This window comes from Bombyx mori, chromosome 9 (genome assembly GCF_030269925.1).
Source record: "Bombyx mori chromosome 9, ASM3026992v2".
NCBI classification, from domain to species: Eukaryota; Metazoa; Arthropoda; class Insecta; order Lepidoptera; family Bombycidae; genus Bombyx; species Bombyx mori.
In genome coordinates this window covers 2,066,075-2,085,229 of record NC_085115.1, presented here as the reverse complement: position 1 = coordinate 2,085,229, position 19,155 = coordinate 2,066,075, and the positions used below count along the sequence as shown (strand labels likewise).

The 19,155-nt window shown below is 36.9% G+C and overlaps 2 protein-coding genes across 2 annotated transcripts in view; one reads left to right on the top strand and one right to left on the bottom strand.

Annotated features, from left to right (window-relative positions):
• LOC101739671 (2-oxoisovalerate dehydrogenase subunit beta, mitochondrial) overlaps positions 1-19,155 on the bottom strand; it is a 204,519-nt gene that overhangs the window by 17,869 nt on the left and 167,495 nt on the right. The gene's annotated exons all lie outside the window — the stretch shown is intronic.
• LOC101740670 (IQ and AAA domain-containing protein 1-like) lies at positions 2,971-17,466 on the top strand. The gene is made up of 19 exons (XM_012697299.3): positions 2,971-3,148; positions 3,910-4,073; positions 4,444-4,661; positions 4,825-4,996; positions 6,632-6,763; positions 7,045-7,150; positions 7,217-7,362; positions 7,823-7,982; positions 8,686-8,853; positions 9,511-9,659; positions 9,854-10,007; positions 11,208-11,311; positions 11,965-12,110; positions 12,796-12,950; positions 13,746-13,851; positions 14,524-14,647; positions 15,338-15,457; positions 16,116-16,188; positions 17,063-17,466. The coding sequence occupies exons 1-19, from the start codon at positions 3,065-3,067 to the stop codon at positions 17,228-17,230; spliced, it is 2,649 nt and encodes an 882-aa protein (XP_012552753.2). The 5' UTR covers positions 2,971-3,064; the 3' UTR covers positions 17,231-17,466.

The window sequence follows — 19,155 nt, the reverse complement described above, 5'->3', positions numbered from 1 at the left end:
TGTTAACAACTTTAACGTGTTTCAAAACTTTTAACAAGTTGAGAAGCTAGTCGCTTTTAAAACATTTCATTTACTTTGTATATTTTTGCCCTTTTACTTTTTGACTAAAATGTAATTATAGTGTCCTAAATAATTGAAGACATGTTTTTTTTTGTTCCTACCTAAACTGAGAGCCTTGAGAGGCTATATCAGCGTAGTCTTAACTAGTAAGTGAGCTCATGGGGCTCAAACCTGACGACGTTGCTAACACGAACCCTAACAAGAGCCGTGCTTCGCAGAATCTACGACCGGATCGGAAACGCGACCCACTGAGAAGATCCGGCGAGAAAACTCAGTGGGATGTGTCTGAGGGTTAATTTACTCGTCGGAGCCTTCGTCGCAAGCGACGGCGACGGGTTCGACAAGAACGATGACCGCTGTTTGAGGTACCTAAAAGCAACGTTAGTGGATCGGGGGGATCCGAAATGACGTGCTTGGGGCGACGTCGACTGCTTTCCATTCTGTCCGCAGGATCGGGAATGAGAAGACATGAGTGGATGAAGGGGATATGATACAATTTGTTAATTTTGAGAACACGGACAACAAACATTAGTTACTTGTACTTTTTCATAACATACATAACTCCTTCAACACATACAATTTCTAAAAATAGCCTTTAAATCCGGGGTTTTGAGGTCTAATATAGTTTATAGACACATAATACCTTCATTCAAAGTAAAAACTCAAAAATCTTAAAACTGGTACTTAGCCCCTTCATCCACTCATATCTTCAACTATGATTGATTAACTGTGTTTTTCTTGGTGAAATATTATCAGCTTATTTCGTAATTCGACTTTGTTAAACAGCTTGTAAATGGAATAAGGTTATACGGTAATTTGTTTAAATGTAATTATTTTCGACACATTCCTAACACGCGTTAGGATGTATCTGGGCTGGATCTTGTTACTTGAGTCTGGTCCCAGGGGCAGTAATAATGCGATATTCCCCCAAAAATAATATGACGACGACAGATAACGACAAGAGTCTGCCGTTGCGAGAATGTGTTATTTACCTATTTTGATATCTAAATTACTATGATTAGAATTGAATATACTTTGACATTAAAATGTGCACAAAATATCAAAATGGTTTTGTTAAAATGACTTAATAATTTTTTTCTGATGAAATTTAATTGTTCTATTTTGTTGTTCTATATATGTTATCGATTGTGAACTTTTTTTATGATCATTTCTATGGTTATTAAAATTTTCGACGGTTAACTCATTGATTTTGATGTTCGGTAACAAAATCACCAAGAAAATAAGCAACGTAAAATAAACTTCGTCATAAACTATATAATACAAGCACAAGAAAAGGAAACCCTCTATTCTGAAGATTTAAATGCCGAAGAACAAAACAGAAAAAAGATAAACAAGAATAAAAACGCCAAAATACCTCGCTTAAATCGTGGACACGTTTCCAACACGCCGACAGAAGGCACTGCGGAAGGCTTTACTACTTCCGGTGACAAGATGGCGCGAATCCAGCGCCACCGGAAACTGTGGCGAGGAAGCCCGAAAACACGGCTCGGCTCGAGGCAGCTAATGACCAACCACACATTTAACGTTTCAGAAAAATAAACGTTGCGCCTTTGGCTTAAGACGCGTTATTCCAAATGGCCGTGGCAAGTGTTAAGATCGTTTGACTCTACATTTCGGAGCAATAAGTAAGCAGTGTTCCCGTCAAGCCAGATCGCTTATTTCCTACATTTGGCATGATGTAAGTTTTCCGCTGTCAATGATAACGGTAAATGGGTGCCATTTGCCCTTTCATTGAAGGGAATGTGCGTGTGACGCGACTGTTTCGCGTTTTGAATGTGACAACTCTTTCGGAGTTTTGCAAAATTATTGGATGGAATTCGTATTTTTTTATGAATGGCCTAGCCTATTGACAGGACAAGGGTATTTTTTTATTGCTTAGATGATTGGACGAGCTCACAGCCCACCTGGGGTTAAGTGGTTACTGGAGCCCATAGACATCTACAACGTAAACGCGCCACCCACCTTGAGATATAAGTTCTAAGGTGTCAAGCACATTTACAACGGCTGCCCCACCCTTTAAACCGAAAAACATTACTGCTTCACGGCAGAAATAGGCGGGGTGGTGGTACCTACCCGTGCGGACTCACAAGAGGTCCTACCACCAGTAAAGATATAGTATACCAGTAAAGATATTGCTCGTTACTTGTACAAACGTCTGCCTATTTCGATCAACAACTACTGAACTCTAACAAAAACAGAATGCATGTAGCGTACATATTTATAATCTGGACATGTAGACGAGTTCGACAAATATAATAACAAAAAAGTTACAATGCAAATTTACAAATTTTCCTGATTAAATTTTTATTATACTATATTAATTCTTCTGCGGGGCAGTTCAATCTCAACTATAAAGAACACATCTGTAAGTATAAATATCAAAATAACCACTTAGTTGAGGCCTAATAACAGTCCTGACAAAACCAACACATCACTCAGCACCCTAGAAAAGTCCTGACGGATCCAATCAATCCTCTGTCAATGCTGTTGGATGCTTATAGTTTTAGCGCTAGCAGCGGTCTAAGCATAAGTCACCAACCCACTTAGTTTCTCCGAATCTTCTCAAGGATTCGCGATTCCTATCTGATATTAGCTGCACTCATGAAGCAGCTACATTTGAACGGCTAGGCTTTCTTCGGGCGCCCGAGCAGCTGTTAGCACATCCCCCCTCTCCTTCCCTACCCTACCCTCCTACCCGTCCTGGAAAATGGAATCATTCGACACACCAGGCATTGCACAACCACGGGTACTTCATGGTCTGGATGAGTTCCGATTATACGATCTCATGTTTTATCATTTCCATAGACTAAAATAAGTGCAAATGTACTTGAGCTGTTACCACTGTTTCTCTTTTAAATCAATAAAGGAACAGGCAAGTACTCCCGCTGTCTCGACTCTTGAACAAAAAGCATGGCCCCACTGAATACTGAATTTTACATTCGAATAGGTAATTTGTAACTGTTTATATTAGTAACAGTCTAAAATGTCCAGTAACTTTTATTTTATTAAATGGAAAAATGTTCTGAATTCTTTAGAAGCATTACTCCGAACAGATCTAAATTACCAGGTAAATTAATTTATATTAAATTGTGATTGTGATACCTATGTCCGTTTAAATTATTTTGCTTTTATTGTATTTATTTTAATCTTATGCTGAATTACCAAAAGGAATAATAATTTTAAGAGAAGTCTTCCCGAGAATCAGAATATTAATTGAATTCCCACTCTTTGAACTGGAACCCATGACATTACTGGCAAATAAATCGCAAAAATATACTTATTTTTAAAGACAAACAAATATATTTAATAAGTTTATTTGTTGATTCATTGGAATAAATATATAAGTGTTTGTACTCAATATACTTATATTGAATAAGTGACGACATAACAACAATAGTACATTGTGCACCAAGGGAGAAAAGTTGGACATTTCCTCACTCATACTACTCATAATAAAATAAAATTTAACTGTTTTTAAATTTTTAAATAAACTACTACTAATTGAATAAGAACTGTCTGATGAACTCATCTTTGTTTAATACTTCACTATTAAATATTATTGCCTTTTGTTTATTTCACTTTTACACTAAACACAATATTGCAAATTACCCGAGCACAACAATGGCGGAGAATTTTAGGTGCGTGAGAGCAGATGTAGACACTAACGCGCATGCGCACTTGGAGTACCCAGTACCCAGGGAGGAAAAGTTACACTTTCTTCCCTGTACAGCGGGAGGAAAACCGAACTTTCGGCGTAGGTAGTAGAAAAATTCTCCTCACTATACAAAAAAGTGTCGAAAAATTTCCAAAAGCAATTTACATTTTCAGAAAAAGGCACACGATAAACAACTGTGTGAAGCTGTGCTACGTCTGTCTAGTGTTTTAGCTAGATACTCAGCTCTATATAATGAAGCTTCCGAGTGTTTGCATAACAATTTGCAAGTACAGAAGAAGAAATATATGCAGGAGCTGATAAAAACTGTTGAAAATAGGTACGCTCACATTCGACGACTCTATGTTAGATTGGACCTTTGTTAGGGAAAGATATGTAATGCGAACTACTAAATGCAGATCCTTAATACCAAATATAAATATCTAAATACCTAATACATAATACCTGAAAATATCGACTGTGAATCGGAACGGGACGGGAATTGAGCGCTCTGTGACTGAGCGTCAGTGACTGTCCGTGACAATTCAGCCAACCAACGCGGGAACCATGCGATCAAATTCTGATTTACTACCAGCCACTTAGTTTTGAAATCCGAATATGTGTTAAGAAAAGAAATACTATAGATCGAACTAATGTAAAGTAAGTAAATACTCGTAAATGTTTGACTGAAGGTTTGAATTATATTTCAGAATCATAGAAATAAAAAATGAATTGCAAAATTTAGAATGTAGTCAGTGTCATTTCGTCGGTAACGGTGTCGCTCGGGAGATTCTTACACCGGACAACACACAATTAAACGATCTTCCATTAGTATTTAAAAGGTGTGATGAAATCGAAACTTTGATAAAGGAGACTTACAAGAAAATTCAAGGAAAAAAAGCCATAGATGATCTAACTAAGCCGAAAGGTAAAATCTTACCATTAAAAATATTTAAATAATTATCTACTCTGATCGAGAATCCAAACTAGATCGCATGTACCTGTAGTCAGTTTCACTATCCACCAGCCCAATTAGGCAAACGAATCAAGACTAAAAATATTCATTTTTCACGTTTTTCTTGCGTTTTTAGATGATCAATCTATTAAAAATAAAACATTAGTAAAAGCAATCAATTGGTGGGAGGATGACTACGAAAGTGATTTATCACAGATCAGTTTAGAAAAAGACGAAGATAAAATATCTGAAGACATTATGAAAAGCAGATATTTCATTGATATGATTAAATCGCACGAAAAGTCAAGGTTGACATTTTACTCTAAGTTATGAAGTATATCTTTATTTTTTTGTTGCCTTTGCAGGCAGACAAGCGTACGGCCCACCTGAGGATAAGCGGTTACCGTCGCTCATGGACGTCAGCAATGCCAGGGGCAGAGCCAAGCCGGTGCCTACCATTAAATATATTACGGATGCACCGATCTCCAGTTATTCGTTATTTTTACTATGAAGGGTATTTTAATTCAAATAGAATAGAATAAACTATGTGCAAAGAAACGTAAATGTCAAAAAATCATTGCTAAATAAAATTAGACGGTGGGTACAATATACATTAATAGACGGTAGTTGGCACAATATGCAAAACTAGACGGCAGTTGGCACAATATGCAAAACTAGGTGGTAGATACACAATATGCCAAAATAGGCGGCACTTCGCACAATAACCAAAACTAGACGGCAGTTGGCACAATATGCAAAACTAGACGGCAGTTGGCACAATATGCAAAACTAGACGGTAGTTGGCCCAATATGCAAAACTAGACGGCAGTTGGCACAATATGCAAAGCTAGGCGGTAGTTGGCACAATATGCAAAACTAGGTGGTAGCTGGCACAATATGCAAAACTAGACGGCAGTTGGCACAATATGCAAAACTAGGTGGTAGTTAGCACAATATGCGAAACTAGACTTGGCGCAATATGCAAAACTAGGTGGTTAGTTGACACAATATGCAAAACTTGGTGGAAGTTGGCACAATATGCAAAATATCGACCAATAAAACATCAGTCGTCGTGAACACAAAAACTATAAAGTTTGCGAAGCATACAAATTATAAAAAGAAATTAATAAAAAAGCAGTAAAAAGAGTAAAAGTTTTAAGTATGTCAATGTTGACGTTCGCTGTATTGTTATTTTCCTATTTTTTAACTATTAAAAAACCAACAATTTATTTAATTATTATTATTTAAATATATCTATTAGTGACGTCTGGTAGTGAAGGTAGTTGTCTAATAAAAAATTATGCTAATAATTTTTCACGACGTCATCATTACGTCACCATTGCTAGCGGGCACATCAGTGAGACGACCAGATATCTATTCCCATTTAACAATAACTCTCCGTAATATCCACCTTTGTCTATATTGATTAGTTATTAAACAAAACAAGTTTTTTTTTTTGTAATATTTGTTGTGTATAAAAGAATATATCAGTTGAAATGACGGTATTAACAATGCCAATTTAATTTTATTAGATTGCCAAGGTATGAAAATTAGGAGCTCACGTTTTCGATGCTAATTTGCCGAGTTTGGACATTTACTAAGGTTCCCTATTTATTTGGTTTATCCCGTGATGTTATTACCGCTGCCGGTTATCAGTACATCCACAGAAGATCGCTTTTCGAACTGCATAAGCTTCATCTAACTGTAAAAGAATACTTCCTTTTCCGTGTGCTTAGAGTTTTTTAACGTTCTCGATAGCGTAAAAGTTAGCTCATATTTGTATGGAATGGGATCGCTTGTCTACGTTTGCCGCTAGGGGCGCTGTTCCAAGTGCATACAAATTTGGGTTAACTTTTACGCTATCGAGAAAGTTAAAAAACTCGCACTAAGCACACAGAACATAATTTTATTAATACGCTTTTTATTTATTTAAAACATTTCAGACAAACAATCAGCTTGATGCGAAGTCGAGCGTACAGTAGACGAATCTGGGAGAGAGAATTAAGCGGCACATTGAAACACGCTCCTTACGCTTTGAGGGAAAAAAGTGCCAATCTCATTCAAATCGTTTTAAGGTTCGTTAATGTTCAAATAAAGAGTTCATTTAGTTCTGTGTCCACTACATTTTTAAGTGTGTGTGTATGGTCCCAATAAATTATTAAATCCGACTTTCCAAAATTTTTGTTGTGAGAGATGCGTGCGTGAAAACCTGATATATTTCATCATGAATATACTTATGGCTTGCTTACGTATGTACATCATTATGAATATTGATATAAGTACACTGATGACGTTCTAAAAATAACGTAAATTTTTAAGCACAGTTAATAAACACCTAACGTGAAAACCATTTTAGAGCTTATTTCGCAGCAAAACGTAAGGCCCAATTGAAAATAAGAAACGATGAAATATTAGGCCTTCGGTTGATCGGATCTGCTAGATTACAGATGGCAATTAATACGGTACGCATCATTTCCATCAGACTCGATTAATCTAGTGAATTTTGGCTAACCACAACTTCTGTTAAGGCGGATGACAAAGAAGTAATCCTACTCAAATATCAGGGGGAATGCGAACAGCAAAGCAAAATAACAAAACAAAGATTAATTGAATCGAAAGGAGCTGAATTAATGGAAGATTACAGGGGTTTTATTAGAAACTGGTTTTATGATTGGTAATTTGAATTTTAAACTCTCTTCAACAACTAGAAAGACACCGAATCCAATGTCATTACATATTCAAATCAAATTCATTTTATGATCCATTTACCTTTGCAATTCGAAACATCGCTAGCAGATAACATCAAATAGTAAATTATTACTGGTGCTAAGCCCGCACGGGTAGGTACCACCATCCTGTTTATTTCTGTCGCGAAGCAGTCATGCGTTCCGATTTGAAGGGTGACTGGATTTGAAGGGTGGGACAGCCATTGTACATTACAATTGAGACTTAGATGTCATCGCTCAAAGTGAATTATGGCATTCGGGTCTACACCAGGTGGATAGTGAGCTCATCCACCCATCTAAGCCAAAAAAAAAACATTAACTTATATTCAAAGTGGTAACCATAGAAAATATACCGTAAATTAGTTATTGAAGAACCCACGATTTTGTCTCCATCTCTAATTATTAAAGGTATGAACAAATTAAATTCTTCCACGAGCTACCAACGGATAAAGAAGGCGGACTTGCTTCGATTATCAAAGAGGAGTTGCCTTCACCAGCGCAATGGCTCGAAGAATATAATAGGTATATGCATGAAAAAGCTTCGAACAAGACAAAAACAGCACTTCAAGTTAGTTTAAACATGGATACACTAAGTATATTTCTTGCTATGAATTGTATGAATATTAAAATAAGTGGTATATACAGTCAAACTTGGATAAGCGAGAGTTCAAGGGAGCACAATCTCATTCTCGCTTATAGAGGTTTCTCACTAACCCGAGTTTCTCGCTAATGCTCCCTCTGAATTTCATTTCGCGATTTTCCGGATTCAAACGCATTCACTATTTTAAGTTTATCACTTAATGACAGTACTTTAATTTTCCGTTTTTACATGATGCAGGACAGAACTTTCCTTCGCAATACGCTATCGAGAGCGTTAAAAACTCGTGCTAAGCACACAGAGCGCATAAACATCATTAAAGTTCTAGCATACTGAGACGTATGTATGTATAAGCTGGTTGTTTTGATTATTATTAAATAAATACATGAATAGATTGCGTGCAAGATGAGGAGAGTGAGCGAAGAAATGGTATATGATAGAGAAATATGAAGGAAGAAAACATGTTGCGCCATCCCCAGATGACTGGGAGAAGGGCAGGAGAATGATGACAAATTAATGTACGATAATTATATTTAATGAAATAATTTTGTCGTGAAATTTGTTCGGAGCATAATATAAAATTTATTTAGAGCAATTGGTACTTATCATTGGAGATGAACTCAACGTAATTACCTCGAAATAATGTTAATGTGTTACCTAAAATATCTTCAAGATCAAATGGGAAAAAATGAAAGAAAAGCAAGAGTTGAAAATAAAAAAGAAGGAAAAGTCGATTCAAAATAAAATAGAAGCCGAATTAAAAAGGAAAATGATGAAAAACCCAAGCTTACACCCTGGCTTTCGTTACCCTCCTTCTAGAACAACAGAGCTGATTTTGAAGGTATCAAAGTTGTCAAATGATTTTAATAGTTATCTGTTTAAAGGTATTAAAGTTTTAGACACACAGGATTTTTTTCCTATAGCTTCTATTAATGCATGCACAAATAGTGTAGGTAACGCGCGATTCTGAGCTTACAAGATGGCACAAACGCATACATTGAATATAATTTCATATTTCATTAAATACTAACTGACCCGGCAGACTACGTAGTGCCTCAATCGATAAATAAAAGACCTAAACTTTTGTATAAAATAAACTTAAAACAAACAAAAGGAATCCGTCCGACGGAGGACACATCAAAGGAAAAACAAAATTGTTATTTTTATTTATTTCCGAGCATTTTCATACTTATCTACAATTTAAACCTTCCCTGGATTTCCACAATTAATTCAAGACCAAAATTAGCCAAATCGGTTCAACCGTTCTCGAGTTTTAGCGAGACTAACGAACAGCAATTCATTTTTATATATACATATAGACATAGATTATTTTTGGCATATCAAACATCAGCGGGGCAGTATAGGTATCTGTAGCATCAAATAATTGTCATAATAAGTCTTTGAGATGAACAAAAAATTGTAGCTTGATTTGTAATTTTTGACCAAAAAAATAACGAGATCTGGTATATATCTATAATAATAATACATATCTGCCCAGGCTCTTGAACATTATCATAAAGATTGGGATTACTTGGACGAACTAGACACATTAGATGTAAAAAAAGGCTTTGTCGAACGATTTAATATTGAAGATTCTTGGATGAAAGCAAAGATGGAGGTTTTAGTCAACGTACAGGACGACATGAGGTTAAAAAATTTTTTTACTGGTGGTAGGACGTCTTTTGAATCCGTCCGAATTTGTCAAACGTATGTTAGTGCGTCGCAAAGTAAAAACGGTTGAGAGCCACTGACTTAAGGTGACCAAACGGAGGCAGCCCTGAACCGAATATAATATGAGTACCATACTTTTTAATCATAAGAAAAGCTTTAATTATTTTCAGAAACGAGTACAAAAAACTAAAAGCTGCCTTGATTGAAGACTCCACACGAAATAATGAAAAAATACCAGAAGCAATAAAAAAAGTATTGAAACCAAAATTTAAGCATAAAAAATTCGCAAAAGTTTCGAACGATAACACTAGTGAACTCATTGAGGTGAATCTTTGTACATTTATGATGAAAGGTATTGATTGAGTCACTGTATGACATAGGCTAGCGGAAAACTGAATCCTGAGTAAAGGACCACTTTGACGTAAAAAACTATGTATATGTTTTATACACTTTGGAGTAATGGTGGCCTAAGGTGATATTCAAATATTGTCAAGATGTACATAATATATATTTTTTACGAGTATTGTTTAGGCATAACGAAGTTACGTGCTTGTCGGGATGTACAGTCTTTTGGGGAGTACTTTTTTTGTCTTCCTAAAAGACGGACACGAACCAGACGATAAGGAACGAATTGACCGTTCTCATATGTAAAATAGACGACAAAAGAACTAATTGACCGTTCACCTTGAGATTTGAATTTTGTGCATATTATAATTTTGCGGGTTTGATTTTTATTACACGATGTTATTCTTTCACCGTGGATGTCAGTCGTGAAAATTTGCCAAGTACGTATTTCATTAGAAAAATTGGTACCCGCCTGCGGGATTCGAACACCGGTGCATCGCTACATACGAATGGACGTCTTATCCTTTGTCTACGGACACGAAACACAGTATGGGGACGGGCACGAAACGGGCGATGGCGGAGCGGGGCGATCGAGCGATGTACGGGCAATGATGGGACGACGGCGGCGACGCGGAAGCGACGAGAACAAACTACTTTGGTTTCGTCGCTTGCGCGGGTACACAGTGTTGTGTTCAGTTATTATTTTAGTAATGGAAATTGATAATGAGGAATTTATAATTTAACAAGGAATTTAAAATTTCATTGAATGACACCTTAGCTCGTAATAAAGCGTAGAAAATTCTCCCAAATTGCGTCTTCGTTGATTTATTGGATGAACACCATCTCTAGGTAATAATAATTCTCTCAATAGGAGACTAGGCTTCAATAGTTCTCTTCGACGTAAACTCATGATTCGCACAACACTGCTCAAGCGCGACTGCCCGCCAGCTTGTTTCGTGCCCGCGCGAGATATCGCTGCCTACCCGCTCCGTGTCGCGTCGCCCCGCTGCCGCCATCGCTCAGCCATCGCAAATTTCGTGCCCGTAGACTTAAGGCCACGACGACGACAACTCACCTTCGGCGTTTCCACTACACCGTTGATCTGTTGCCTTAGCTGATCTTTTTGTATTTCATTGCGTGCAATAAAAACATTAGTGTAATTAAATTATTCACTTGTAGAATCTTGTTAATCGAGGCATCCTAATAGAATATCCTAAAACGAAACTAGAAGATTTTATTGGTGATCACAACTTTGCCGGAGAAGATTTACGTTACACGTTTCAGTGAGATTAATATTATTCATAAAATATATTTTTAGGGTCTAGAGTTTCTAGAGAGTCGGCTAAATGCCGACTGTAATGTATGTAATGTAATGCCGAATGTAAGATAAATACTAGAAGTAGAAGATATCGGAAGAATAAGAAATCTTTTTTTTTTTAATGCTTAAATGGGTGGACGAGCTCACAGCCTGGTGTTAAGTAGTTACTGGAGCCCATGGACATCTACAACGTAAATGCGCCACCCACCTTGAGATATAAGTACTAAGATCTCAGTATAGTTACAACGGCTGCCCCACCCTTCAAACTGAAACGCATTACTGCTTCACGGCAAAAATAGGCGGTGGTACCTACCCGCGCGGACTCACAAGAGGTCCTACCACCAGTAAAAAACTTGAATTTCTAAATAAATATCAACAAAAAATTGTAAAACAAACTAAAAAAGATTAAGTTTTAGTGTTTTAAAATACATAGTGTACTTACTAATATTAGTGATTTGCAATTTTATAATATTATGTTAGGTTTATAGATAAATAATACATCGATTTAGATTATACTATTCGGACGAATCATTAAAGATTACTGTTCACATCGAAATGAGGTTAAAATGAGGTTTAATGTAACTTATTTAATCTACCAAATTTCGCACTGAATTCTAGACAAGCTTTACCATACAATGGTGACACAAGGAGCATGTGGTGGAGGGTGTGTCGTGATGTAAGCCAGGGTCATCAAAAAATACTACTCGTTGGACCCAATGGCTGCGGTAAAACTAAACTAGTACATGCGCTGGCAACACTAAACAGTAAGACCAATTTTAGAGTTTATGTTTGAATTTGCTCTTTGGGAATTTAAGATGTACACACGTATTTAAATAAATAAGCGTCTATGCCCCCTTTAAGGATGTGGAAATTGATCACAAAAGTCCAAAATACATACACCAATAGCCTTCACTAATCTACTTTTATGGACACCTTACAAGAGCTGCTAATAGTTTCCATGCTCTAGTAACTAGCTGACTGCACTGAACTGGACATTTTCAACACTTCTACTAAGAATATTAGGATAACATTAGTCAGTCGATGGTTGAATGCAAAATTTTAATTGCTAATTTTCTATTTACTATTTTCTATAATAAGTTTTTCTGATTTTTTTTCTTCAAATTGTTGTTATTTTAGTTTTTGTTTTACGTTTTGTGTTCATTATTTAATTCTAGGCGATGAGACGCCACAATCGTTTTTAGTTATTTAAATGCGGAGACATTTAAATGGTGTTTAGTTGTAAGGTTAGATTTTATATAGTTTAAGTTCACTGTTTGTCTTCTAAATAAAATAAAATAAAAAGTAAAAATAAATAGGACATACGCCTAGCTAGATACCCCGTATGCTTGAGTTGAGGATGTGGTTCACGACCTCATGGCTTCAGTATCTACTGAGGACCACGTGGGCTGGGAGCTAAATTTCTAAAACTAAAAAAAAATATAATTTCAGATGCAGTTTTATTTGTATTGGATCCGACGGTTTTGAAAAATGAATTAACAGCGATACACCTGGATAAGCTGTTGGACAGCATCAGGACTTGCGCACTGAATGTTCAACCATCTGCGATATACATAAAACATTTACAGTATATTTTTTGCAAAAAGGTAAAAAAAAATTACGCAAAGGTTCAAGTACAAGGGCCGTACGTACAATTGAGCCTTTGCTTATAGCTTTAGACTATTTAGAACGTTGTTTGGACATGTGATGCGTAGAGAGAAGATGTATGTGACTAGGAGATGTATGGAAATGGTAATGCAAGGTTGAGGGGAAGATGTCGATCGAAGAAGACATGGATGGAGTGTGTAAATGTCGATATGAGAGAGAGAGAGGAGTGAGTGTTGAGATGACTGATAGAAGAGAATGCAAGAGAAGATGAGGCCGTGCCGACTCCACCTAGTGGGATAAGGTGGAGAAAAAGAAGAAGAAAAAGAACCTTGTTTATATGAGATATAAACAAGGTTGAGGTCAAACATCGAAAGAGACCTTAAGAAAGCCCAACTGCCAAAACCGACAATCCAGGACAGATCAGCCTGGCGCCGTAGAGTGAGGAGACACGACCCCAGATAACGGGAACAGGGACGGATAGTAGTAGTAGTAGTTTATATGCCATATGATATGATATGTCAAATCACTCAGGCAACACCGCGAATTCATTCCTGTGCCCGATGTTGCCAGTTAGTACAGATTAATTCTGCTGCGATAATGGGTGGGGCGATGGGAGAAGAGAGATGACAGCAACATCTAAAATAATTCAGGGCATTTCTTATAAGCCATACGACATCTACAGAGAGGACTGAAGGTTCCTTTTACAATGATTTCTTATCGATTCGTAGTAAGAAACAATCTTAACTCATTCGCATGATTTCAAATTCAATATTATTCTTGTTTAAATTTTCAAGGTGCCTACCGAAGAGGATTTAGGGATCAGTCCAAAAATAATCAAAAGGCACATCGTGAAGAAATTACTAAGAACGACACACAGAACACATAGAATAACTATTATAGGTATGTATCGTATCGCATTAGTAATCAAATTGTATTGTTGTTATTTCTTTTTTTTATAGCTTCGACATGTGAACAACCTTACAGCCAACCTGGTTTTAAATGGTTACAGGAGCATATATATATATATATATATATATCAATCCGGCAGACTTCATAGTGCCTCAATCGATAAATAAAAGGCCTAAACTATTGTATAAAATAAACTTGAAACAAACAAAAGGAATCCGTCCGACGGGGGACACATCAAAGGAAAAACAGAATTTATTTAATTCCGAGCATTTTACATATTTATTGACCTTTTAAACCTTCTGTGGACTTCCACAAATCATTTAAGACCAAAATTAGCCAAATTGGTCCATATATATATATAAAGTCGTAGGTTTTAGTTATATGGCACAGCGGCAGCCTCGTGCTTCAAGCCGAAACGCATTACTGTTTCGCGGCAGAAATAGCCACAGTGCTGGTACCAACCAACCAAGTGCGATTTTACTTGCCGCAGCCAAAGTGTTAAAATGATTGGCGACACTCATACTGTAATATGTATAGGCACGTACAATGATGTAATATTGTAATACGAATCGGTGCATTGTAAGTTCATTTATCAGCGTCCTCTCAGTCACTCTTGCAGTTACGATCTTCTGACTTTACCATTATATTTGTGCGACATTCCAGGAGGCTGCACCGAACCGTGGACGGTGCGGAGTAAAGAGCTTCTGCAAGCTTTCCCTAAAGTTCTGCTCTTGCCAAACACATGTTATCCCGTGATATTAGAGCTACTGCAAGATTGGGTTACGCGGTAAATAGTTATTTCCTGGGCTTTTCGCAAGTCATTTTTTACACAAACATTTTTAACAGTTTTACTGGCTAGTCATGTCTCGTTGGCTTACAGTCACAACTTAGTCACCTCGTCGTGACCACAGTATCTTAAATTATTCGAAAAGTATGAAATAATAAAATGAAAATAGAAAATGTGAAATTAAATACTAAATATTTTAATTCTGCTGTAAAATGAGCATAGCCATATGCCATATTTTTGTTTTGTGGCCATAAAAATTCAAGCCCGACTTTTCTCTTGGGTATCGTAAAAGACGGCTAAGAAATTCACGGAAGTACAGGCAATTGTGACGTTTGTATAACTCTAAATAATACGACAGTTTAGACTCATCGTATGCATTTTATTTTTAATCATTACGCCATATAGCCCACAATAGCCAGTGGGCTTCGGCTCAAGATCTTCTCAGTGGGGTGCGTTTCCGATCCGGTGGCGAAACACTGCTCTTGCTAGAACTAGTGTTAGCAACACTCCCGGCTTGAGCCCCACGAGCTCACCTACTATGTCGATGAATCTAGATTAAGAGGCTACTAGAATAGGTAGGAAAAAAACCCGCCATATGTATTATTAGAAATGAAACTCACTTATTTGCAAATTTTAAAGTTTATTATTATTGTATTTTTCGCTAATGTACCAAAATCAATGAATTTTCAGTAACCATGAAATACCGAATGACTTTGATGTGCACAGCCTAGCTCACTTACTACAGAGCTACAACTTCGGATACTTGCAGGAGACCTTGCAGAGTTACTTAACACCTAAAATAACTTTAGAGTAAGAAATTAAATACATAACATTTGAGACAGCTTCGCCGTCGTCGTCTTGCATGACCACAGACGGCACGGCGAGTTGTTAGGTCTCCTTCGGAGGCGCTCAGGCACTTGTTAGCAAATCCCACCCCTCCTGACTAAACCTTTATTCGCCCGCCTGTCCTGGTGAAACTGGAAAGGCCTCAGGGCCACAAGTAATCTTACAAACATAAAATAAATAAATAAATAAAATAACGACACGGCAATACTGTGATATATTTTATTGAAGTATTATACATTATTGGAACGCAGGAACATGTAATAACCGGTAAAATTTTCAAATCACCAATTCTTATTTCCTTTTTTTAATTCGGAACAAATATAGACAGAAGTATTTATTACTAGCTGACCCGGCAGACTTCGTAGTGCCTCAATCGATAAATAAAAGACACATCAAGGGGACACATCAAAGGAAAAACAAAATTGATTGTTTTTATATAATTCCGAGCTTTTTTATATTTTCTCACCTTTTAAACTTTCCCTGGACTTCCACGAATAATTCAAGACCAAAATTCGCCAAATCGGTCCAGCCGTTCTCGAGTTTTAGCGAGACTAACGAACAGCAATTCATTTTTATATAGAGAGATAATTTTTATTTAAAAATTAATTATCTATATTTACAGGATAGCCATTAGTGGATTGTCGCCTGTTCAAATACATGAACATATTCTCAACGACGATTCGGCCGTAAAATGTGTAAGTAACAATTAAAATATATGATTTGAATTCATGATTTGAATCATTTACTGGTGGTAGGACCTCTTGTGAGTCCGCACGGGTAGGTACCACCGCCCCGCCTATTTCTGCCGTGAAGCAGTAATGCGTTTCGGTTTGAAGGATGGGGCAGCCGTTGATACTGAGACCTTAGAACTTATATCTCAAGGTGGGTGGCGCATTTACGCTGTAGATGTCTATGGGTTTCAGTAACCACTTAACACTAGGTGAACTGTGAGCTCTTTCACCCATCTAAGCAATAAAAAAAAAACATTCCCAAAAAAGTGGTCCTGATGTTCCTTGTCAAGATTACTGGTGTAATGCTCTGAGAAAACCGCTGCGCGTTCTCCAGTGAATCCTTTAAGGGCCTTTAACGGTACCCACTGGAAGAGATGGGGTTCTTATTCACAGCGATGATAGTCGCCATATTATTATTTAAGGACAACAAAATGATTGATGGTTCACTTTTGAATTACATTGTTTACAGTCTTAATTGATGTAGTAATAAGTGAACGGTTGCCTATTTTCGTGAAGAAAATCACTGTTCAGTAATCATTAACATTTTTTATATATTATAAAAAAAAGAACACAAAATTCCTAACCTAAAAGTACATGTTATTATCCGCAACATGCTTCGTCAGATTACAGAAATAAAGTTATCAGCAACATGCTTCGTCAAAAAGTACAATACTTACTTTCAGCTGCAAGCGTCGTCATATCATTAACATTGTGTGAAGTGTACATTCGTGTCCAAAAAACACACCCGAAATTAACATTGTCTCTGCTCGATTTTACTTCTCAAATATAGTCGCCTCTCGAATAAAAATGATTAAAAATAAATGTTTTTATATTATAGGATTACACAAAATATTCTAAATGGTATTCAGAGAAAACTCATTGGGGTAGAAAAGAAAAAAAACATTTAGAAGAACAAAGAGAATTTCAAAAAGCGACAGATTTGTTTATTGCTGAAAAAAACAAACAAAAGAATCGGGAGAAAGCTGTGACAGGAGACAAATCTTGAAATCCATCTATATAATTTCAAAATATTACCGAACTTAAAACTATTATGATCTCTTTGAATTAATTACTATGCATCGAACCACTTCTTTTTTCTAAAATGAACGTACGATGAATGAATGAATGAATGAACGAACGAATGTACATTTTCAGACTTCATATCAGTAGAAGGTAAAATAAAATAAAACTTCTTTCTAATTCTAAATCGAAAGCATTTAATAAAGATCGCTATTCAAACAATTTCACAATGTTTCATTTACGAAATACCCGACGCAGCGTTTCGAAATATTTTAGGCAAACACGATTTTTATTCTGTACCTGGAGATAATCCGTTGAAATGGCGTTCGAGCAAATAAAACCGGATGGAGTGCCGATTTCACGTGGGGCGGCTATCGAAGCACAGGAGCGTACTTAGAACGTAATAGAAATAAGATCATCACACAAATTCACTATCGTCTAGTATACTAGTCGTCCCGCAGTAGTCGAAATTCGACTATAATTAATTTAAATTATAAATTTGAACATTATTATGGCCCTATTGTCAAAGACTATTATATACTTCTATAATCACATATTTCATCAAGACTACACTATAGACAAATAAACATTATTCTAAATTTGGCCAACCTATAAGCAACAAAAGTTTGACAATAAACATAGTGTGCGTCAAATACATGGTAGTGTGTGTAATGTTTTTTTTTATTGATTTAATGTATTATTAATTGGACATTGCTCGTTTTCGCGCCGTTACCGAAAAGGAATCAAGTTACTGGCTTCAAGCCTATCCATCGTCCAATACAGGCACGTTGTTGGACAACAACGCTCTCTCGCTAGCTATTGGCTTACGGTTGGGGGCCCATATTAACGTACCACATTTCTGTGTCTGTGGCGAGTACGTCAATGAGCTTGGACATCACGGACTCTCGTGCCAGAAAAGCGCTGGGCGCATTCCAAGACACGCGTCTTTAAATGATATGATAAGAAGGGCGCTCACTACAATCAATGTTCCGGCTGTCTTGGAACCCATCGGAATTTTGAGGTCAGATGGGAAAAGGCCCGATGGAGTCACGCTGATTCCATGGTCAGTTGGTAGGTGCCTGGTATGGGATGCTACTTGTGTGGATACTGTGGCTCCCTGTCATTTAGATGGTACTTCGTCCCGCCCCGGTTCAGCTGCAGCTTCAGCAGAAATTACAAAAAAGCGGAAGTATTCGGGTTTGGGGTCTTCTTATTCTTTTTTGCCTTTCGCGGTTGAGACGATGGGCCCTTGGGGCCCTGAAGCAAAGAAATTTTTTACAGAAATCTCCAAACGCTTGAAGGAGGTTACACATGATGCTAAGGCTGGCTGGTACTTTGCACAGAGAGTGAGTCTGGCTGTCCAACGAGGCAACGTAGCCAGTATCTTGGGGACTGTGCCTCCTTCAAGCGCGTTGGAAGCTCTGTTCTACTGTGTGGGTTGAGTTATGTTAAATTATTTTGATTTGACTTTTTGTTAATAAAAAAAGAATAAAAATGTGTGTATATTATAAAAAAAAAAAAAATTATAAAATATATAACATTCTGCACCTCTTCACTATATTCTCTATAAGTGTGGGAAATTTTATACTCATCCGTCCGCGCAATTTTCGTAAAAAGGGGTACAAAGTTTTTGCTTCACGTATTAATATATAGATTATTTATTCGATGTTTTTTTATTGCCCTTGTAGGTAGACGATCCCACCTGACGGTGAGTGGTTACCGTCGCCCATGGACTTCAGCAATGCCAGGGCCAGAGCCAAGCCGCTGCCTACCGTTCGATGGTAATGATAAATTCAAAATACAAATGATTTCTCCAATTGATATGTAAATAATAATAGAATCATAGATGTTTTAATTAACAATTTAGAATAGCCTCTCAACTCGATGATCAAGTCCCAAAACAGCTAAGTT